The sequence below is a fragment of the Carlito syrichta genome, unplaced genomic scaffold (assembly GCF_000164805.1).
Source record: "Carlito syrichta isolate Samal-C Ts95f unplaced genomic scaffold, Tarsius_syrichta-2.0.1 Scaffold315373, whole genome shotgun sequence".
NCBI classification, from domain to species: domain Eukaryota; kingdom Metazoa; phylum Chordata; class Mammalia; order Primates; family Tarsiidae; genus Carlito; species Carlito syrichta.
In genome coordinates this window covers 188820-213613 of record NW_007259469.1, presented here as the reverse complement: position 1 = coordinate 213613, position 24794 = coordinate 188820, and the positions used below count along the sequence as shown (strand labels likewise).

The 24794-nt window shown below is 35.5% G+C and overlaps 1 protein-coding gene across 1 annotated transcript in view; it reads right to left on the bottom strand.

Annotated features, from left to right (window-relative positions):
• The window catches only part of CCDC148 (coiled-coil domain containing 148), a 270375-nt gene that overhangs the window by 168355 nt on the left and 77226 nt on the right, over positions 1–24794 (bottom strand). Inside the window, exons 5-9 of the mRNA XM_008072646.2 lie at positions 16267–16370; positions 12516–12598; positions 12157–12308; positions 10951–11046; positions 10699–10880 (exon numbers count right to left, since the gene is read on the bottom strand). Coding sequence (XP_008070837.1) covers positions 10699–10880; positions 10951–11046; positions 12157–12308; positions 12516–12598; positions 16267–16370 — 617 coding nt within the window. The remainder of the gene's footprint in view (positions 1–10698; positions 10881–10950; positions 11047–12156; positions 12309–12515; positions 12599–16266; positions 16371–24794) is intronic.

The following is a 24794-nucleotide window of genomic DNA, read 5'->3' as shown; positions in this document are numbered from 1 at the left end:
CTCTGTGAGAGATCACTCAGTATTATAGACTCTAGTTCCATCCAGGTTGCTGCAAAATTCATGATTTTGTTCTTTTTTATGGCTGCGTGTATATGTACCACATTTTTTTAATCCAGTCCTCTTTTGATGGACAGCATGGTTGCTTCCAGGTTCTTGCTATTGTGAACAACGCTGCAATAAACATACGTGTGCAGGTATCTTTTTTATAGAGTGATTCGAGTTCTTCAGGGTATATTCCCAGTAGGGGGATTGCACGGTCATATGGAAGGTTGATTTTTAGAGCTTTTAGGAATTGCCACACTGATTTCCACAGAGGCTGCACTAGTTTACACTCCCACCAACAGTGTATAAGTGTTCCCTTTTCATCACATCCTCTCCAGCATCTGTTATTTTTTGAGCTATTGATAATGGCCATTCTGACTGGAGTTAGGTAATATCTCAGTGTAGTTATAATTTGCATTTCCTTGATGACTAGTGAAGTTGAACATTTCTTCATGTATCTGTTGGCCGCTTGTATGTCTTCTTTTGAGAAGTGTCTGTTCATGTCTTTTGCCCACTTTGTAATGGAGTTGTTTTTTTCTTTTCAGTACTTTGAGTTTATTTTTAGGGATCTTTTTGTTTTTGTTTTGATTTCTGTGTTAAACCAAAAATCATTCAAAAGCATGCTGCTTAATTTCCCAGTATTTGTGTGCTTTGGGGGGGGGAGGTTCCTGCTGGTAATATTTATTTTTATCCTGCTGTGGTCTGAGAATATGCTTGGTATGATTTTGACCTTTTGAAATTTGTTCACACTTGATTTATATCTGAGTATATGGTTAATCTTGGAGAATGTTCCATGTGCTAAATGAGAAGAATACATATTCTGTGGTTATTAAGTGAAGTGTTCTGTAGATGTCTATTAGATCCAGTTGGTTTGTATGTAGAGTTCAGGTTCTGGATTTCCTTGTTAGTTTTTTGCCTCCAATGATCTGTCTAAGGTTTGTTAGCAGGATATTAGAGTCTCCAACTATAATTGTATGGCTTTCTAGGTCCTCAGTTTAATTAGCAATAGTTTTATATATCTTGGTGCTCCTACATTAGGTGTGTATAAACTCAAGATGAATTTTTTTTTGGTGAATTGAGCATTTTATCATTACATAGACATTCACTGCCTTTTTAAACTTTTATTGGTTTTAAATCTTTTGTCTGATAGAAGAACATTTACTCCTGCTCTTTTTTGTTTTCCATTGGCTAGACGATCTTTCTCCAGTCCTTTACCTTGATCCTCTTGGTGTTATCTGCAGTGAGATGAGTTACCTGAAGGCAGCAGAAAGTTTGATCCTGCTTCTTTATTCAATTTGCCACTCTGTGCCTCTTCAGTGCTGTGTTCAGTCTGTTCACATTTAAGTTAATTATTGATATGTGGTGATTTGTTCCTGTCATATTACTATTAAGAAACTACTTTGCATTCGAGGCTTTGTAGTTTATTTGTTTGGTCTGTAAACTCTGTGCTTACCTATGCTTTTGTGATGGGTGGAACTGTTCTTTCATTTCTTTGCTTAGACCTTTTTTAAGCATCACCTGAAGGGTTGGTCTGGAGAAAGCATCTTCTATTAGGTACTGGATGTCTGAGAAGAATTTTAATTATCCTTCATTAATGAAGCTTAGCTTGGCAGGGGAGGATATTCTTGGCTGGAATTTCTTTTCTTTAAGAATGTTAAAGATAGAACCCTAGTCTCTTCTGGCTTATAAGGTTTCTGCTGAGAGGTCTACTGCAATTCTGATAGCTATTCCTTAGTATATAGTCTGTCCCTTCTCTCTAGCTGCCCTTAGGATTTTTTCTTTCATGTTCATCTTATAGAGAACTGAGTTCTTTGTGCATTGGAGATGATCTTCTCCTGTAATACTTTATAATAGTTGTCTGATTCTCTTGCATCTGCATGTTTACCACTCTAGTGAGATAGGGAAATATTTCTTGTATGATATCTTGGAAGGCTTAACCATCATATTCTCTTCTCTCTCAGGGATGCCAGTCAACCATAGATTTGGTCTCTTTACATAATCCCAGACCCTAATAGCCTTTATTCATTTTTCATAATTCCTTTCTTCTTATTTTTGTCGGATTGTGTTAGTTCAATAGTTTGATACTCAAGCTGTGAGATTCTTTCCTCTACCTGGATAAGTCTGCTGTTAAGGCTTGCTATTGTGTTCTGAAATTCCAGGAGAGAATTTTTCATTTCCAGAAATTCAGTTTCATTCTCTCTGAACATCACAACTCAGCTCTCAATTTCTGCTCTGTTTTCATGGCTTTGTTGATTTGAGTGTCCACTTTCTCATGGATCTAATTGAGCATCTTAGCCATCCATAACCTAAATTCTATGTCTGTCATCAGGAATGGGTCATTTTGGCTTAGTTTCACTGATTTGGATCTGGGAAGTCCCTTTGTGGGTGTCAACTCATCAAGGCTTTAGGCATCAGTTGGTTTCATCCACTGGTTCTTCCTCATCTGTGAGGGTAGATTCTTCCTCATCTGTGAGGGTAGATTCTTCTTTTTATTTTTTGTGTTGCTGTTTTTTATTAAATAAAGTTTTTTTTTCCTTGACCTTCTTCCTCTAGTTCACCTGTGGGAGAGGCAGAGGTAGTGGGAAGACTGGTGAAAAGGGGGAATCCATCTCACACTGCTGCACCAATACAATCTGGTGGTGGTAGATAAGTCCATCAGAGGCTTTCCCCTCTCTTCAGCACAAGTGCCAGGGGTCCTGGTTGGCCAAGTGCTCCAGTGGATCCCTCCCCAGACTATGTGTTTCATCAGTAGGATTGGCCAGTTGCCAGGAAGGACCCAGTGGCTCTACTCTGGCACAGGTGTTCTTGGGGTCATAAAGTGACCTTCTCCTTACTAGGCAGGACCACTCTTTTCTCCCAGAAATAGAAGGGAAGCAGCTGTCTTATTAGTGGAGAGCCAGTATTTCTCCCTTAGTCTGCAGGTGGGTTGAACATGGCTGCCTTGTTGCATAGAGATGCACCACTTCCTAGTTCCTGCCTTGCTCCATAGGAGAGTCTATTGCAATGATGGCAACTCCCTGTGGACAAGCCACAACTTCAGCCCTGATCTGGGGCCACAATGGGTGCCAGTGCCACTGGAGAAATGTTCCCGAAGTGGGCACGTTGCCTCTTGTGGGAACTTGAGAGGGAAGGGTGAGCAATCACACAGTGCAGACTACCCCCACAGAATGTTTTCCTTGGAGTCTCTCCATGGGGTGGTTTGCAGTCCCCAGCATTGAAGGTTATTGGGAACTGGGATTCCCCAGGCTCTATGTGGAACACACTGGTTACTCGGCCCAGATTCCACTCAACTTTCTACTCCTGGTCATTGTGGGAGGAGTGCAGAGGAAGGGCCTAGACTGTTTACTCCTTGGCTGGAACCACAGAGGTTTGTCTGAGGTATATCAAAAAAAGCTTTTGCTTTCATTCCTTCCTTCTCCAAGTGTGCTCTCCTCATCTCATGACAGGTCCACATCTGAGGGTGGTTGAGGCTTGGAGCTGTCATCCTCCTCCGTTTTCCCAGGTGACTATCTGATAACATTCAGCGTGGGCTTTCAAGTCAACCCTCAAAGTTCTAGGCCCATTTCTCCATTGAGTGTTTGCTTGTTTGTTTTGCTGAGATCAGTAATCATACAATGTCTTCAGTTGGCCATCTTGGCTTCCAGCCCCTCTGGTCCCGCCACTTCTATTGTTTTCCCATTATGTTTTGAAGAGTTTATATATTTTGTAATAGTAAAAAGTATTCATCTATTATTTTAACTCCTTTAAAAGAATAAATGTTAAAAATCTTAGTGGCATTTTAGTGTCCGTGAGGACTAGTCAAATGGATCTTTTTAGAGTCACAATTTTAATAAACTGCTGCATCCTGATAGCAAATATTTTATTCTTGAGTTTTTGTATCAATAGATATAAATGAGACTGAGCTATAGTTTTCAGTATGTAATATTTTTCAAGTTTTTATATCAATGCTATACTTGCTTCATAATGTAACTTGGAAATGTCCCTACTTTTTCTATGCTCTAAACAGTTAAATAGTAAATTATATATTCTTTTTTCTTCTCTCTGTTTAATTAATATACCTTATTTCCTTAGAGCAGATTTTAGTCACAGCAAAATTGAGCATAAAGTACAAGAGTTCTCATTTATGCCTTATCCCCATTAAAAAAAAAAAAAAGCCTCATCCACTATTAATATTCCACACCAGAAGATGCATTTGTTGCAATCAATGAACCTGCATCGACACATCATTATCACCCAAAGTTCATGGTTTATATTAGGGTTCACTCTTACTTACACATACTATGAGTCTTGACAAATATATAATAACATGTATCTACCACTGCAGTATTTCACAGAATAGTTTTACTGTCCTAAAAATCCTCTGTGCTCTGCCTATTCATTTTTCTCTCCCCCTAACACTTGGCAACCACTAATCTTTTTACTGACTCCATAATTATAACTTTTCCAGAATGCCATATAATTGGAATTATACACTATATATGCTTTTTCAGATTTGCTTATTTCACTTAGTAATATGTATTTAAATTTTCTCCATGTCTTTTCATGGCCTGCTAGCTCATTTCTTTTTAGCCCTGAATAAAAACCCATTGTCTGTATGTGCCACAGTTTATTAATCCATTCACCTCCTGAATATCTTGGTCAATTCCAAGTTTTGGCAGTGCAAATCAAGCTACTATAACATCTATTTGCAGGTTTTTCTGTTGACATATATTTTTGATTCACTTGAGTCAATATCAATAAGCACAATTGCTGGGTTGCATGGTAAGAGTATGTTTAGTTTTGTAAGAAACCGCCAAACTCTCTTCCACAGTATAATTTTGAATCCCCACAAGCAATGAGTAAGAAGTTCTTTTGCTCCACATATTTGTCAGTCTTTGGTATTGTTCATGTTCTGGATTTTGGCCTTTCTAATAAGTGTGTAGGTGTATTTAATTGTTTTAATTGAAATTCTCTAATGACATATAATATGGAGTACTTTTCATGTGCTTATTTGCCATCTGTTTATCTTCTGTGTTGAGGTGGCTTCAGAATGTTTGCTCATATTTTAATCATATTATTTGTTTTCCTATTGTTGAATTGTAATGGTTTTTATATATTTTGGATAAGTCTTTTATCAGATATAACTTTTGCAAGTATTTTCTCTCATTTTGTGCTTGTCTTCTCATTCTCTAGACATTGTCTTTTGTAGAACAGACATTTCTAAGTTTAGTTAAGTTCAGCCTATAAATTATTTCATTCATGGATCATGCCTTTGGTAGTGTATCTTAAATGTCATTGTCATACCCCAGATCATCTAGGTTTTCTATGTTATCTTCTAGAAGTTTTATAGTTGTATGGTCTACATTTAGGTTTATGATACATTTTGAGTTAATTTTTGTGAAACATGTAAGGTCTGTGTCTAGATTAATTTTGTTGCATGAGGTGCCTAGTTGTTCCTAACATTTGTTGAAAAGACTATCTTTGCTTTATTGCATTGCCTTTGCTCCTTTGTCAAATATCATATTTATGTGGGTCTATTTCTGGGTTCTCTAGTCTGTTCTATTGGTCTATTTGGTTATCCTCTGGTCAATACCACACACTCTTAATTGCCACAGCTTTACAAGAAGTATTAAAGTTGGGTAGTGTCAGTCCTCTGACTTTGGTTTTCTTCTTTCATATTGAACTGGCTATACGAGTCTTTCACTTTTCTGTATCAACTTTAGGATCAGTTTATCAAAATCCAAAAAATGATTTGCTGGAATTTTGATTGGGATTGCATTGAATGTATAGATCAAGTCACTTTCTTCTCTCCTCCATCTGCTATAAGGACAAAGGAGTTTTTATCAGGTATTTACTGTGAGGACTCTGATATAGCTCATGGAGGTGAAAATGGGGTCATTTCTGATGACTGGGTTCCCCTAGAGTTTTTAACTCTCAGAGTTGTCCCCAGTGAGCCTTCAGCAATTTGTCAATTACAGTTCAGGTTTTCCTAACCCATCACTTGTTCCTGCAGAGGTTTCTGCTCATGGGTTTCTGCTCCAATAAGTTGTGATTCTCTGTATCTACTTGCCTGTCTTTCCAACTTGGGGGTAACCATTTGCTCTGTAACCTCATTTCTCTGATGGAACTAAAAACAGTTGTTGATTTTGTTTGTTCAGCTTTTTATTAGTAGGTAGATGGAGTGGAAACTACTATGCTTTTTATATGCTGGACTGAAAACCAGAAGTCTCTATTTATTTTCTAAAGATTTAAAACTTCTCTGAGAAACCATCAGGCTAGATTTTTAAAAAATGTTTATGGCCGGGTTCAGTGGCTCAGCCTGTAATCCCGTGCCTTTGGGAGGCTGAGGTGAGTGGATTACCTAAGCCCATGGGTTCGAGACCTGCCTGGGCAGCGAGACCTCATCTCTACAATAAATCAAAAAATCAGCCAGGCATGGTAGCACATGCCTGTAATTCCGGCGACTTGGAAGGCTGAGGCGGAAGGATCACCGGAGCCCAGCAGGTCGAAGCTGCGGTGGCCGGGAGCGGCCATTGCACTTTAGTGTGGGTGACAGAGTGAGACTCCAACTCAAAAAAAAATGTTTATGATATTGCATTTCTTTAAACTTTTGCTTTATTAATTTTACTGCAAATAATATGTTTTGAGTAAGCATCCCCACTTCAAGATTAATATTTGTTTTTATCTAGTCCTTGCATCAGTTACTTTTTTCTTATGTCTTAATATACATGGAGTTTATTAATTCATATAAAACAATGAAGAAACCTAGTCTTATTTTCCAGTTGCCTGTTATATAATGCCATCCTATAAATAATCTAATATTTCCCTCACATTTTTGAAATGTCTTTTTATAAGTTAAATTCTTATATTTTTATGTTTTGTTACACTGATCTGCTAAATACTTCACAGTTTTATAAAATTTAATCATTTATTTTTATTTCAAAATATATATTTATATTTGGTTGTGCAGGTCCCATTCTCCCACCCCTAGTCATCTTCATTTTTAAAGTTTGGCCGATTTTACGAGTTTAATCCTCCTAATAAATTGAAATAATTTTAAATAATTCTTCAGTTGCCATTGTATTAAAATGACAGATTAATTCCATGAGCAATGGATAGTTTGAAGCCAACTATTATGGCAAATTAGGGTTGCTTTTAGTTGCAAACAAATAAAAACCCAAGTTATACTGGTGTAAGACCATAATGTGGACTAATAGCTCCCAAAAATTCAGCAGTGGAGCGGGCTTCCCATGCTGTTTAAACAGGGAACCAGCTCAGCTTCCTGACTCTCTGGGCTCTGCCGTCTCCATATGGGCTGTCTTCATTCACAAGATGGCTGCCAGCAGCACCCTCAGTCATGTGCTTCCTTGGTAATATCCATGCTAAAGAAAAGGCACTCATTCTCACAAGCATTGAACAAAAGTCCTGAACTTTGCCCTGGTTGGGACTTCCCTGAGCTAATCACTGTGGCCTGGGGAAAATGAGGTTATATTGATGGCACATATTCCTAATAAGGGAGTATTTTGGATCTAGAGGTGGAGTTATGTCAAACCAAACCAGTGAGTTACTACATAGGGAGAACTAGAGTAAAGGCTGGGATTAACCATGATGACCACTGCCTTCAATCAAATGAAAATTTTTATAATATAAAAATGTTCCCCAGATATTTCACCTTTCTTATGGCATAGCACAACACATCTGCTTAGAGTAAACATATACTCACGCACAAGAGTGTACATACCTGTACACAATCTATGTAAACTTTCACAAGGCCTAATAACTAGGACCACAAGGGAAATGGCCATATCAAAATAAGAGTAGATACTGACACATTAGAAGTGCAATTAATACTACAATTGAAACTGTAATTAATTGTTCTAGTAAGAACAGTATAATTTTACACTTAGTGCTCACCAGCCACAGATTAACAATACCCATCTCTAGCCGGGCTCGGTGGCCCAGCTGTAATCTCGCGCCTTTGGGAGGCTGAGGTGAGTGGATTGCCTGAGCCTGCGGGTTCGAGACCCGCCTGGGCAGCGAGACCTCATCTCTACAATAAATAAAAAATCAACCGGGCGTGGTAGCGCATACCTGTAATTCCGGCTACTCAGAAGGCTGAGGCTGAAGGATCGCCAGAGCCCAGCAGGTCGAGGCTGCGGTGGCCGGGAGCGGCCACTGCACTCCAGTCTGGGTCTTCAGTATTAATTCAAAATATCTCTTTTATGCTTTCTTCTCAAAGAAACCACTCCTAGAATCTCATTCAGTTTTTATCAATGCTTAATTATTCACTACCAGCATATTTATACAATATTTTCTTCAGTTGTTTGCTTATAATTTTTATTTGGTCAGGATACATGTATATATGTTTCTTCCCCCATATATTTCTAGCCTTCTCAGAGGCAAAGCCATATTCTAAACTAATCTTCCTGTTGAGTTCCCCACCAAGAAACTTAGCAGAGATCACTGTATATTAAGGATTAGTCAATAAATATTCATTAAGTAAAATACATCATCAATTATGCAAAATGTATTCTGGATAATTATGTGTGGCAAGCAGACTATTAAACCAGTATTTATTAACCTTATAATTCTCCAAAATAGATTTCTACTGCTCCCATAACATGCCTTGGTAGTCACTCCTTCATTATTTTTACCTTCAATTTCAACTCAATTGAATAATCATTTATTTAGAAGATACTATTTGTCAGAATGTGCTAGGTGCTAAGAACACAATTATAGCTACTAAATTACTTTGTCCTCAAGAGGTTTACAGTCTAGTCATTTAATCTCCCTTCTTAGAATGCCCTTCCTACCCCTTCTGACTAGTCTAACTCTGCTCATTCTTCAAAGTCTATATTGAATTTTGCTTCCTCCATCAAGCCTTCTGAAGTTATTTTATCCTCAATGTTTCTTCCCTTTGCAGAAATATTAGCATGTGATGTATATTCATGCAACTCTCTACTTCATCTTCTGTAATTTCAGTATCGCTATGGATCCCAACTTTTTCTGAGTCACACAGCATTGTATGAAGAAAGAGCAGAAATTGAGATCAGATTGGAAAGAATAGATCTTACTAGAAGGAAATCATTTCAGGCTGCTAAGGCAAACTCCTCCATATTTAGGAACTGCTAACCTAGAAATACCATGGTCTTAGTCAACTTTCTTAGGGAGACAAATGTGTCATCTGGAAGGAAAGATCATGAGCCAGTCAAATTGTTTTAAAAGGCCAGTATCAGTTATATCCACTTTATCGTCACAGTTAATTAGCCTGATTATAATGCCTCCTCTCTCACCAAACAAAAACTCTTTTCCTCTTTCTTGATGAGTTACAAAATCTCTTTAATAAGGATGGAATGGGGAGTGGGGAGAGGATATTCATTTTACAACTCGAGACAAGCTAAGTGCATGATGGAGTTAGTACTTCACTATCACTGAGTTTCAATTAAAGTGTAATTAATTAATCAATCAATCAAGTGTAAATGATATATTATTAATTTATTTCTCAGTTTTATTGCAAGGAAGGAAGGAAAAAAAAGGGAGAGAGGCAGGAAAAGAAAGGCTCTTGCGGAAACCAAGAAGTGTCTGGTGGGAAGGAACACCTGAACATCCCCACAGAGATGTAAGAAGCTAAGGTCAGGAAAGACTCAGACTTCACATGAAATTAGCTCTGTTTACCTACAAGTAGCAGTTAGAACTCTGGAGTCTGGATTAGGGAACTACCAAAGCAAAGAACCCTATGTGGTAAGGGCTTTTTCTTGTTACTTATCTCTTAATAATTTTTTTATATATAGGAGTTGCATTCATAGGCAATTAATAAGAAAAATAAGAAATACATATTCATTTCATTGTCATATTCATTTTCTTCCATTTCAAAGTTAAGAACCTTTTATTTTTAATTTACTATAAAAATGTATTTTTAGTAGCTTTTCTATCTTTTTAAATATACATTCTCTGGGGAAATTTTAAGGTCAACATCATAGAACAAAAAGCTGTTTTCCTACAAATATCCACTAGAAATTGTATGTACCCACAACACTACTTAAGACAGCTCATTCATCATACAAAGGTGGTATATCTGGATTTGTCCTTTAAGTGAATTTTAATATAGAAGATATTAACAAAACTGAATTTTAAATCACTGAACATTATATTTGTCATATAGAAGAGAATGGTCATTCTCAGAAGAAAACTAGAATATTTTCTATAAAAAAAAAGACACACAAAAGAAAATTTTTAAAATTTAGAGAACATACTCTGTATTCACCATAGGATAAAATCACAGTCAATTATAAGTAACACAATTCCTTGGTACATCTTCCATTGTCAGGAATATTAGTGCTGATTTATAAATTTTTACTGAGCTGCTTTTTATCTTAAAATGAAAATTTGTGGTTACTGAAAGTTAATATTTAAAAACTATTTCTTACCTGTGTAACAAAGAACTCAACAAGAAAAGTATTTTTACCATGTTCTAACCTTGTAAAAATCTTAAGAACCATTACATTAAGGAAATTATTTTGGAGAAAAAAAAACCCTTCATTTAACATATAGTCACTCTAAACAGTTGTTGATTGCTTTCCAATCACACAGAAGCTATAAAATAGTAAATCAGAAGTATACAAAAATAAAAATTCAGTGTCAAAAATCTACAGGATTCAATAAGTTTTATCTTATCACCTGTATATGTCTGCTAACTGCGAATCAAAGTCTTGAAGTTTCTTTTGATATTTCTCTGCAAAGTTACAGAATTCACTAAGGATTGAAGATTTCAGATCAGGGTACGGACACTCCAAAATTTCTATTTCCATAGGCAGTTCACTAAGCAAGTTAGTTCTTTCTTCTGAAGAATGATCTAGTATCTGAAAAAAAAATTATTTTATTTAACATAAATGATAAATGATAAATAAATTATTAGTGCATCATACTTACTATCATGCTCCAGTCTGAAAGATTATTTTCTATTTTCTGTTGCTCCAGGCTAAGTCTTTCAAAAACAGTTTTCAATTGTTTCTTCACAAAGTCAACCTATAGACCATTCAGAATAAATAGTATGCAAATTATTATAATTCATCAAATATTTATATTTAAAGACACAAGAATTATTCTTGAAAGTCAATAAGGAATGAACAATTTGATACAGAAAAGTCCCTTTGTGGACCTGGGAAGAGAGTTGAATAGATGCCAACTAGCCTGGCACTGCCCATCAGACAAATGAGGTTTCCAGACAGCCCCAAAATGAATACAGTCACTCTGTACCCACATTTATATTTTGTTTGTGGTAATGAAGAGAACTTCCAGATTGTCTTTGCTGCATCCTTGCCTCTAATCCCCAGCTGGGCATGGATTTATAATTTTTTAATTATTATTTATGAAAGCAATATAATATATTACAGAATAACTGAAAAATAGAGAAATAAAATTCACCTAAATTTTTATTACACCTAGCACCACTATATTCAAGGAGCCTATACTCTATTGAGGGAAAGTAGTCAACAAACTAATAAAATATAACTAACAAACTAATAAAATGTAGCAAAGTATCAAGAGGTAGGTGATGTGAAAACACAGTAGGTGAAAGGAACTGTGGCTTCTCAGTACAGGCCTCTCAAAGTGAGGACATTTAAAGCCAAAACCTAAATTACTAAAAGTACCATCAACAAGATTGATGAAACAGCCAGTTCAGGAATGGGCCTGGCATATATATGGAAGAAACAGAAAGAAGGTCAGCTTGGGTGTGACTGAGCTTTTGTGGGAAATGGGGAATGTGAGTAGGAGATGTAATTGAAGCAGCAGAAAGGGAGCCTGATAAATAGGAGGACTTACATACCCGCAGGAGCCCCTGGGGAATTTCAGCAACAGAATGACTTGTTCCCCTCTGTACTAGGGGAGGATCCCAGAATGTACTGGGAGGAGGAACAAGAATGAAAGCAAGGAGACCAGTTATGAGGCCATTGTAACATTCCAGGTGGGAAAGGAAGGTGCTCGGACAGATTTCAGGCACATGTTTACAACACTGCATAGACAGAATTTGCTGACCTTCTATTTAAAGACATAAATGTTTGTTTCTTATCAACCTGTTCTACTTGGGACAAAAATTAAATATTTCACTATCAAAAATAAAGGCAATATACTAACCTCTTCCAGTACTTTCACAGAATTAAACTCAATGTGTGGATGTGAACGCTGTAAAGTATGATGTTGTCTGTACTTTAGATCTTCTCTCAACTGCTGAATAGGATTTATCACATTTTTAAGATATGTGCACCATTGTTCTGATAACACTTGTTCTATGGTAAAACAAAATTGAATCAAGGAAACACATTATTACTTTAAGCTTCTTCAAGAATAGGGTCATTAGAGCGCATATTTATTTTTGGATTTCTTTAGAAAAAACAAACAGCAGTAAATATTAAAAGAATATGAAGTGTGTGGCCCATTTTCATTCTTTTAAACAAAACTCCCCTTTAAATACAGGACTAAAGAAAAAATCTCACCAAAATTCTTGAGGTCACAAAAACATTCATTTCCAATGTTCTCTTCATTGAGAAAGGACTTTATTTCAGATTCCATTTTACATCTGAAATAGACATGACCTCAGTAAATTTTTTTCTTTACAATTTAACCACATATATATGTTTTCAAAAATAACTGGTAGCAGAGATATTCAGTCTAATGTAGTTTTGTCATCCATTCATTTGTTCAGACCATGTACAAAATTCCTAACATGGGTGGGGTAATTGCTAGGCACCAAGAGAAAGAAGCATGCAGCTCAAGCAGAAGTCACACCCTGAGCAAAGGCCAACACACACAGCTCCTGGCACTGATGCACGTGGAGAGAGCCCAGGCACAGGGAAGCCACTGAAGGATATCGAGTTGACCTCACCTGCTCAGATCTGTGTTTAGAACCACTCCCAAGGCAGCAAGAGGGGATTGGCCAAAAGGAGGGGTGAACAATAGGAATGAAAGATGAAGAAGTAGGGATCAGGCAACCTGGACCAACAGGAGATTATTTTAGAGTTTAAAAATGATGAAATCCTGAACTAGAGAAATGAGAGCAAAACTATAGTTTACTTTTATACAATAATGAGAGTAACAAGTCTTAATAAGCTTTTACCATATTTTTTAAATAGTCATCTTTTTAGAGTAAAACCACAACCAACTCTAAATAGGCATCCAAAAATATTATAGTCTATTCCTTGCTTATGGTAGATTCAGCTAAATCATAGAAAAGAGTTTTGATTTATTATGATTATTATAATGCAATATTAAAATGGTATAAAGAATAGCAACAATTAATATTTTAATATAATTATTCTTTTCATTTTGCAGATAAGCATCTATATGTATGTTTTATATACTCATAATCATGGCATATTTAACACTTTATATTGTGGGTTTCTTTTTTGCTTAACAGTAAATTTTTTAGATTTCTCTCAATAGTTTTCATAATTATCATATCAATGGCTGCATAGCATTTCATTTTATGTATGTGCCATCATTGTCTAAGCCAATTCACGCACATGGGAAAGGACATTTGTTTTTGTTTATATGTATAAAAGAAGGTAGATTTTGCCAGAAATATTTTTAAGATCACATTAGCAACTGCTACTTGGAGGTTGAGTTCATAATCATGGAGTCAAACCAGAAGTTATCTCAGAACAGATTTGTTTAACCAAAAATATAGTACTTAAAAACCATCTAGCTCAGCTTTCTCATATTTTCAACACCCAGAAAGTCATAATAGAGCATACAAACTGCCAGAAGAGGGAAGGCATAGGTGATTTTTGATGTTCTAAGGGGACTGATTCTCCACCTAGAGTTTTAGCACCATCCTGGAAGGTGTCTATACCAAAGTAGACACCTGAGCCCTTCACCAGGCTGGTTTATCTGCAGGTGATTGTACGAGTGGAATAATAACATCATCTGGGCAAATGATCACACAAACATTCAAGTGTTTCTTTGTGGTCCCAGAAAGAAATAAGGAGGTAAATGCCCCTGGGAAAATGTATCTAAGTCCCCAGTGGGTGTAGTTTGAGTAAGCAAATTAAATTTTAAATACAATTGTATAACACAAATATTAAAGATAATTTTACATTCAGAACTTTTGTCTAGTTTTTTTAGTACAGATATATATCAAAGAATTAAAGTTTGGCAAAATGTTTTGTTTTGTTTTGTTTTTGCTAGCAAGGCTAGACCAATTAGATCCCAGGTGATGTGGACAGAACCCTGTGGAAAAAAAGAAAAATTTATCAACTCCAAGATCATGGAGCACAGAAATGAGGTGCAAGTTCTCCAATACCATTCTACTACAGACTAGCTTATTTATCTTCTGCAAGTAAGTTTAATCTTCTGAGACTCAAGACTCTCAAGAGTAAAACTCGGAGAGCAATGGTGCCTTCTTCGTAGGGTCATTGTAAGTATTAAGTAAGATGAAGCAGGTACAGGACTTACTGTATTACCTGGCACATACTAAATGACCCAGTGAAAGTTATATGTCACTGTAGGCCCTTATCTTCTGCCTGCCTGAGATTCTCACATGCAGTGTCTTATATTAATGTATAAGAATCTTTTACTTATTCAAAGAGAATGGAGATATTTTTAAAGATTGGCAAACACTGGTAGGGCTTAAACTACTTTTGATTTGTTGATGGCTCCAAATTCTCCACAAATGTAGTCATTTCTGTAACTTACCTCCTAATACTGTTAGTTTTAAATTTCACTGAACACATATTAAAATTAGCCTGCATTCTAGAATAACACATTAAATTATCATGGAATTATTCTTTTGGTCCAATTTTAGCCCTTATAGTTTTCAAGACATTTAGGTTATTATTACTTAAATGGTCTTCACTTCTATTGCCTTTCTGTCATTCCAGGTCAGCTAAAATAATTATTTTCCATAATAATATGTATATGACTCTTCCACCTAGCTTAAGAACAACTTAATATACATATTAAGAAAGATGTGAAATAACCAAGATAAAAACTTTTCCCAGTGTCTTCCTTTACATTTAAGCTTGCATCAGTGAACACCATAATTAAAGCTTCCTAATGGCTTTCCATTTTATCATTTTCAAATTATGCAAATTTTCCCCAAAAAACTTCCAACGGGCTCAAACATTCTCTTCACAAAAGGTGACTTTTTGAGGGATAAGAAGGGTCTAGCATAATAGTTTTTATAGCCAAAGTATGAAGTCCATATAACTTTTTTCTATTTTAAGTTATATAATAATGTACAATAGTTTCCAATTGTGAGTCTTTTACTACACATGTAGGAATCACTTGCCAAAATAAGAAATTCCTATCAACATGAAAAATACCTAAGTCAAAGGTAAAGTTAATGATATTTGGAAACTTGACTTAGAATTAAGACCACAGAAATCACTCTTTTGGAAATAAAATAAATGCTTTAAAATACACATCTTAAAAAGCATACTTTATAAATACCACTATCATTAAAACAGAGCCTTAAATGGAGGAGAGACATATCTGCCTTCTCTTTTTGCCTTGACCTTTGAAAAAAATTAATTTTTCAAAGATTACAATTAAGATCAAGTATAGAATCAATATTTCATTATAATTTATCTTCAGCAACTGCTGGAAATAATAACAAAAGTCAAAAATCAAAACTGAGTAAGTCAGTCATGAGCCAACTATATCCAGAAAACACTGAACAACTTGAACTCCTTGTTCATTTGTTCAACCACATATTAAAAGCATTTATATATCTCCTACTATGTCTCCTACAATGTAAAAATGAATATGATGGGAAGTTTATCCTTGTGGAGTTTATCACTTTATACGGTTACATTAAAAATATGTCACCATTGTTGGGTGTGGTAGCGTACACCAATAGTTTCAGCTACTTGGAAGACTGAGGCAGTAGGATTGCCTAAGCCCAGCAAGCAGGTCAAGGCTGCAGAAGCTGTGAGTATGCCACTGCACTCCAGCCTGGGCGACAGAGTGAGAAGCCAACTCAAAATATATATATATGTGCCACCAAAATATGATTATTCAGTGTATTAAGTATAATACAAGTAAATAAAAGGGTGAGAGTACAGAACAGTAAATGGTTCACTGGATTCCGGATTAAGCTGAGGAAATGAAAGGATTTTAATTTGACTCACATTCAAATTTTGATTGTAATGATTCAGTTAACATGGACCATTATAGTACATCTGATGAGATAAGTGCTAGTCTTCATCATTCCTATGTGTTCTTCTTGAGATTTCCCCCAGTTTTTACCTGACTGCATTCAACCTCTGGTGTTCCTGCCACCACACTTGCTTGTGTTGTTTTATTAGTGTTTGTTCTTTAGATATCTTTGAAGTCTGCATTGCTTTTCTGATCTAGATTTAGAGGAACAAAAGAGAATCAACATCAAAGTTTTAAAAATATGTTTTCTATAACAGAAATACTTGATCTGCATTTTCTAAGTTGAACACTTATTCTTTCAAAATTCTTATTAGTGCATGTTCTAACACAAAATCTGCCTCAAATAAGGACTATGTTAAAAAGCAGGGAAGAAAAAGAGAAAACGGTTTGGAATATTGACCAATTTAAGAACTATTTATAAAGTACTTATAAAAAGAAAGGTGAAATCATTCTATTTTCTGAACACACAATAAATAATGCCTTAATTCACACAGCCCCAGAAAATTTTTGAAGAGTTTTTTTTCTTTATTTCTCCTTTTTTTGGACTCATCTTCCCTGACAGGCACAATGGGCACTTTTATTCCCATTTTACAGATGAGGACACTAAATGTAAGAGAAGTTAAAAGATGTGGTCAAGATCATAAGGCTCATAAACATCAGAGTAACAAAGAACCTTGGTGTTTAGATTGTTTTTTATCTGATCCTTCAGCATAAGATGGGAAAGATTCATTGGATACGTTGTAAGGAGAACTGGCTTTAGTCCCAGCTTTAACACTTACTAGAAATATGACCTCGAACATGTAGTTTCAATCTTTCAAATCCATGACTTTGTAAATTTAAACTTTTTTTAAAAATTTAAGCAAATATTTATTTGCAGGTAGTTAACGAAGAAATAGTGAAAAATCACGTAGCACTGAACCCAAATTTTCAACCAAATTTAATTTCCCCCGATTTTATGACTTTTTTAAAATGTAGCACATAATTAGCGCATTTGGGTGTCTGTTGAGAAGTTGTATCAGGTCTGCGTCTGTTTGCCTTGGACCCATTCCTGGACATTTCACTGATCTGCTCTACATCACAGAGCAACGTGTGTTTCTCAGGCGCCCCTGTCAGCTGGTTGCAGCCAAAGGGAGATATTAGCATGGGAGACTGAAGGCAGGAAGGAAAGGTGCAGCCAAAGGATTACCTCCATTTCCACTTATTCACTCTCACAGGGTATTCAGGAGCATCTGCATCTTGTCCGTGCTCCAGCTCTTCTCACACAGTTTCACTACAGTTCCAACAGCTCTGGGTAACCAGGACCCATGGAATGTGGCACAGCCTTACTTGTTTTTTATGTCCCTCTGACCTAGGTATGGCCTTGATTTCCTGTGGTTGTTCATCTCCATATTGCCTGTTTACCTTCTCAGCTTTATCATCTGCATAACCCTTTTTCTACATTAAAAATCTCTTTACTCTAAAGCCTCAAGTGATGTCTGTTTCCTGGTTAGACCCTGACTTATACTTGTGTACCCTGAATTTGTGTATTCCATATGAACACTTTTATACTATAGAAGTGTAAAAGAGTAACTTGATGAAATACATATATTCTATAATTTCTCTGTTGAAGTACTTAGTACCCTGAAAGCTTTAAAAGATCAATACTGAAGATATAAAAACTTCAAAAGACAAGTTCTAGAAAGGAATCTTTAATGCATGCTATTTCTAGCTGTCATTCACTGATTACTTTAACCTTGAGTTTATCTTTCTGCTGTTTTGGCTACTGATTCAAAATTAGGAGTATAAGGAAACAAATTAACCCAACTATTACTTAAAAATACAAAGTCTAAGTCAGGAGCTACCAAGAGTGCTGCAATTATGAAATTTAGGAGGAAGTACATTTAAAAAAAAATACAGGACACTGCAGAAAGACATTCAGAAGTCCCTATTTACCTACAGAAAAAATAAAAGTAAATGGTATTTCTAAAATCTGACACTCCAGTATTTGCTTTACGAATGCTTAAAATTCATCTCAACTATTTACCATCTACAGTCTCTAGAACTTGTTGCAACAGATAAATTTTTAAAATTAGATCTCTTCGACATATTTGGTCCATGTTGTACAAAAATATTAAAATACATTGGTGGAAGATGTGGAAACTTTTTTTATAGCTTGAAAAAAATCAATGCTATTGCCTTTGGGCCTAAGGAAAGGCCAATTAAGTAGACTATAAAAGTCAAAATAAAGCAACTATTTTTCACTGAACACATCCAATATTTTTCAGAACATACGAATTTTTTTTATAAATTTACTCATTGATTCTACTTCTATCCTCAGGTCAAAAATGAAGAAAAATAGAGTCTGAAAAAGAACAAAAAGATTTAAAGTTGCATCTTAATCTACAGAGAAATTTCTAGGTGATTCCAACTCATTTTACTGGGCAATAAGCCATATAAAATCAGTATTTAAGGTGGATGATGATTTATACAGAATACTGATGATTTAAAAATTCTTTGGGAAAATGACAAAAATAAGGAATTCATAAAGTAATGTGGAGTCAGAGGTTTCCTCTTTGTGGCTAATTGTGATAGCTGAAGATAATGAAACCCTAAACAGTCACCTTGAAATATCATGAAAGCCCTTAGGACCATAGGATCTATCTTTGATATAGACATCAACAACTAGAATACAATTATAGTGGTGGTTTCATGTGTGTATATATTTGCAAAATTCACTGGCATATACAATTGAGATTTATGCATTTTACTATATGCTAGTTATACTTCAGTAAGGAACTGTTGATATAAATAAAAAGAAAACAAAAGACTACCCTTAAATGCAATTTATTATCTACCAGGTTGGAAGAAAATCCCAAATGTTTAATAAAACACTCCCGAGGCTGTTTTACAACGCTAGTGCGAATATCAAATGATACAACCCCTATAGAAGGGAATTTGGAGCTATATTGCAAAATTTCATATGGACTTATCCTGTGACCTCACAATCTCATTTATTGAAATCCATATGAAAACCATACTGGCAAAAGTATAAAAAAGATACATGTTAAAAGCTATTTACTGAAACAATATTTTAATAGAAAAATATTGGAGCACAATAATTTCATCAATAAGTGCTTTTGCCAAAATAAATTGCACTTGAATCTGATTAAGTCTCTAGATATAATTACCAATTTATTGGAAATACAAGAAAGAGAAAAACATGTTAAGTGACACCATGAGGATGAAATCAGCACAACTCACACCGTAAGAAGCTGTAAAGAACAAACAATGCAATTTTTTCAAAACATAAATATAAAAACCAGTTATAATATTGGACCATATAAAATATTGATTTGAATGAACTTGAAGAAAAAATTCTTGAGACAACTGAAAATATTTAATATTAACTGCATATTTGAAATTGTTAAGAAATTAACCATTTTTAGACATGGCAATGTATTCTAGGGCTTTGTAAAAAGCTCTAATATGTCAGAGATACATGCTGAAATATTTATAAGTGAAATACTATGTCTGATATTTGCTTCAAAACAACCTGGCACTGGGGAGGTTTGTGGGTGGGAGCACAGAGGAAACAATGGACAAAAGTCAATCATTGTGGAAGCTGGATAACCGCTACATGGAGATTCAATATGCCATTCAATCTAATTTTACATATGTTTACAACTTGCTATGATTATTTAAAAAGAATTAATAGATGAATACTTGAGTTGAACGAGAAGTATCTAAGCAAATAAATTCTAGTAAAAATAAGTGCAATTTATAGCTAATAAATTGGTAATGAACAGTTATATACAATGTACCAAAATTGGTCTCAGTTCTCGGTTTCCAAATTTATTATTTGAATTCAGGTTCAATTTTAGTCTTTGAAAAACTGGATCACTGAATGTCCACTTCAGTGAGCTATCTAACATTCCAGAAATTGTACCTGTCAATAATACAGTGATTATATAGATGACCATCACATCTAACTAGTATAATAGTATCAGTTATACAAATCAGGCAGGCAGCTAAGTATTCTTGATGAAACTTGAAGCAATAATCTCCTTATGTGCTTTAAATGTTAATATTCTATCATTTTGTTTAAATATGATTATATTTAATATTGCTAGAGAAAAATGCTGTAATAATTACCAAGGATTATTAAAACTGTTAATTTCATGTATTAAAAATGAACACATTTAGGTAGTAAAATAAATAAGGAAATAGACTGATAATACACTATTAAGAAAGAATGTGTCAGCTATCCAACATTACTTAGATAACAGAGATAATATTATGATCACAATTCTAGCTAGTGTGTACTATTTGGTATATTAGCATTCATAACTCCAAAAAATACCTTTAAGAGTTGTATTTTCAGTTATTTAATTCCATTTAAGCCATCCGTGTCTCAAGAAAAAGTCCTATTTGGCAATTGTTCACATCTTACAAGAATAAATTAAAAGCAAAATGTCAACTTGCCACTTCTAAATTAAATGAGAAGGGAAGACTCCAAAAATCATGTACAGCATTCCCAACACATCTTTCTTAATCCAGATATAATAAAAAATGAAAACTGTATGAAGAATAAAAAGGAAAGTGTTAGAAAATGATGAAGTACCTAGGACACATCTTGTTCTCACTAACTGAAATTCAAAACAACAGATATTACAAAAATGCTTTAAAAGAACATTCCTTATCATCATGACTCTATGGAGACTAAAAATGGAAGCAAGAGCTTGTCAAAATGATTGCTATAGACTACGAATCATTTTAATTAGTTAAAGACAAGGGATTCTTTGAGATTTGCCAAGTTATGAATACCAGGTACAAAATTATTTCTAGAAAATATGTAACTAAAAAAGCTTCTTCCTGAATTATATTCTGCTATCAACAAAAGGCAGGTAATATTATGTAAAATGCCAGTTGAACAAGAGCATCTGTTTAACTTCACAAATATATAATACAGTAACCAAAGAAGCAGTCTAGCAAATGACAATGCTGAGAAATTATTGTTCCTTCCCTTAACGTCAAACTTTAAAAATCACAATAATTAAACTTTTAAACATATTTATTATTTGATAGCAATACTATCACCAAAGAGAAATTCACTTTGATCAAATATTTATTTTAACAGTCAACTATTCTACATTAGGCAAAAATGTCTTTTTTCGTCTCGAATGGATGGATAATATTAGGAGTATAAATATGTGTGTGTGTGTATACATATATATATATATATATATATATGCATGCATATTTATATATGTATATGGATATATTCCAGTACTGACAAGGGTGTAGATAGTATGCTTGTGGTGGTATCTTTATTAAAACAATACCTTGGGAAAGAAATTTGGTAATAGATCTTAGAAACTTTTTTTTTTTTTTTTTTTTTTGAGTTGGCGTCTCACTCAGTCACCCAGACTGGAGTGCAGTGGCCGCTTCCGGCCACCGCAGCCTCGACCTGCTGGGCTCCGGCAATCCTTCCGCCTCAGCCTTCCGAGTAGCCGGAATTACAGGCACGCGCTACCACGCCCGGCTGATTTTTTGATTTATTGTAGAGATGAGGTCTCGCTGCCCAGGCGGGTCTCGAACCCGCGGGCTCAGGCAATCCACTCACCTCAGCCTCCCAAAGGCGCGGGATTACAGGCTGAGCCACCGAGCCCGGCTGAAACTTTTTTTTTTAATTCATAGTTTTTGGCCAGACATCCTAATCATGGGAAATTTTCCCATGTGGGTGTAGGATTCTAAAACATGAAAAACCGTTATGCAAGAAGATGTTACAGTAGCATAATTTCTAATATTACAAAATTGGATACAATCCAAATAGCTAAAAATTGAGATGTGATAGTGTATGCATCTTTTTCTATTTGGAGTGCTTGTCACTCCTGTTTTTGCTTAGTTAAATCTTTGTTTTAAATTCTTCTTTATATTATTATTATTATTATTTGAGTTGGAGTCTCACTCTGTCACCCAGACTGGAGTGCAGTGGCAGCTCCTGGCCACCACAAGCCTCAACCTGCTGGGCTCCAGCGATCCTTCCGCCTCAGCCTTCCAAGTAGCCAGAACTATAGGCGTGCGCTACCACGCTGGGCTAATTTTTTTTTTATTTATTGTAGAGACGAGGTCTCGCCAAGTTGGCGAATGGGTCTAAAGCCCTTAGGCTCAGGTGATCCACTCACCTCAGCCTCCCAAAGTGCTGGGATTACAGGCTGAGCCACCAAGCCCAGCCTTAAATTTTTTAAAATTGACATTATAATTGTGCATATTTATTTGATGTTTTGATACATATATGCTGTGTAATGATAAAATCGGGGTATTTGACATGACTGTCACCTCATGCATTTATCATCTCTTTGTAGTGGAACCATTCAAAAGCCTCGTATGAAAGTTGACCAAAAAAATGGAATTTATTTATTAAAAGTTGTGTACTTATTCTTACATGTTTAAACTTCAGTCATCTTCAAAGTCCTCTCCATTTGCTACACTTCACCTATCAAGATGTTTTTTCCACTGCTCAGTTTTTTAACTCATCAATTTTGATGCCTTTTAGTGCTTTTCTACCGTTTTTGGTTTCACTTCTTCCGCATCAGCAAAACGTTTCCCTGTGAGGAATTTTTTCATCGCGGAAACAAACAGTCACTTGGGGCAAGATCAAGTGAATAGGGAGAGTGGAACACGGGGGTCATGCTGTTTTTGGCCAAAAACTGCTGAACACTCAGCACAGTGTGGGCAGGTGCACTAGTAAATCACTCATCCTGAAATGAGCTGACGCCTTGACAGAATCTCCAAAAACAAATTCACTAAAGACAAACGCAGTCTCTCACAACAATGCTAGCCGGTACATGCTGATGCTGATGGATTCCCAGAGCTCTTACCTAGCAGGGAAAGCCTGTACTAAAAGGAGCCCATCCTCCAAAAAAATAATTCTGGGTTTTTTTGGTCCCTCTTATGTGTCCATGTGGTGTGTATATAATAGATCAGAAGTCAGACATACAAAAGGTTTTATTAGGATGATGGTGATATAACTGGCTTTCCCATAAAACTTCTTTGAATGTTCTTATAACATTAACTTATTTTAAAGTTATAGCTAACAAATAAATAATGTTCTACTTTTTAAGTAGTTGCCTTAGTTTGAGGAGCTATAGCTCATTATATGTTAATTTCTCTGGAATAAGAAGATATCAAGTATACTTTGAAATCATAACAGCTGCCCACTGTAAAAAAGATAGTAATATAAGTGAACCTTGAACAATTATCATAATACTATAAGAAAGGGATTGGCAGTAGTGGGAAATTGCCAGGGGGAGTGGGGAGCACATCTTATCAACAAGGGTACCTGCATAATGAACATTTGTATACCTAACCCTGAATTGTACCCCACATCTTTAAAATAAAACTTAAAATTTTTTTAAAAGATAGTAATAATAAAAAGCTATGCAAAACTAATATAGCATTAAAAAAAAAAACCCTTTTTTTTTTTTTTTGAGGTGAGGACAGAGTGTCTCCCAAACTGGAGTGCAGTAGTATGATCATGGCTCGCCACAGCCTCAACTTCCTTGTTTCAGGTGATCCTTCTGCCTCTGCCTCCCAAATAGCTGGGACTATGGGAGTCTTCCACTATGCCTGGTTAACTTTTATTCTATTTTATTTTATTTTATTTTATTTATTTTTATTTTATTTGTAGAGATGAGGACTTGCTATATTGCCTAGAGTCCTAGAGTGGTGTAGAACTCCTAGGCTCAAGCAATCCTCTTACCTCAGCCTCTCAGAGCGCTGGGATTACAGGCATGGGCCACTTTTCCCAGTCTGAACATTTTAAATACAAATAAAAACTTGTAAATTACTTAATTTTTTTTTTTTTGAGTTGGAGTCTCACTCTGTCGCCCAGACTGGAGTGCAGTGACCGCTCCTGACCACTGCAGCCTCGACCTGCTGGGCTCCGGCGATTCTTCCACCTCAGCCTTCCAAGTAGCTGGAACTACAGGCGTGCGCTACCACGCCTGGCTAATTTTTTGATTTACTGTAGAGATGAGGTCTCGCCAAGTTGCCCAAGCGGGCCTCGAACCCGCGGGCTCAGGCAATCCACTCACCTCAGCCTCCCAAAGCGCGGGATTACAGGCTGAGCCACCGAGCCCGGCAGTTACTTAATATTTTGCTTTACCAAACCAGGTCTTAATGTAGCCAAGTAATGAAAATGCTGTTTTTAATTAACTCTATTATTTGCACAAGAGAGAAATATACTACAAGCGTAATCTTAAACTATATGTGGTCCTGAATACTGTGTATACCACTTGCACATAAACCCCTTTCAAATCTAGTTCAGGTTCACCTTTACTTGGCTTAGGCCATGTAATTGAACAAAAAAGGGAATTCTAAAAAAGAGAGCACCTGGGGGCATATTTGTATTATGTTGGAGAAGAATTCTTAAATCAGATAATAATTCATGGCTGATACTTACTAGCAATTTTTATTTTTCAGATTAGGACATTTCCAATTTAGGAAATTATTGAAAGCTAATGAAATAACAATTTTTCCAAAAATAAAGTTTAATTCTGACTTCAGATGGTTGTTATGCATGCAACTATGTAACAATATTTGAGGGCATTCAATAAATGTTAGCTGCTGTTTACTAT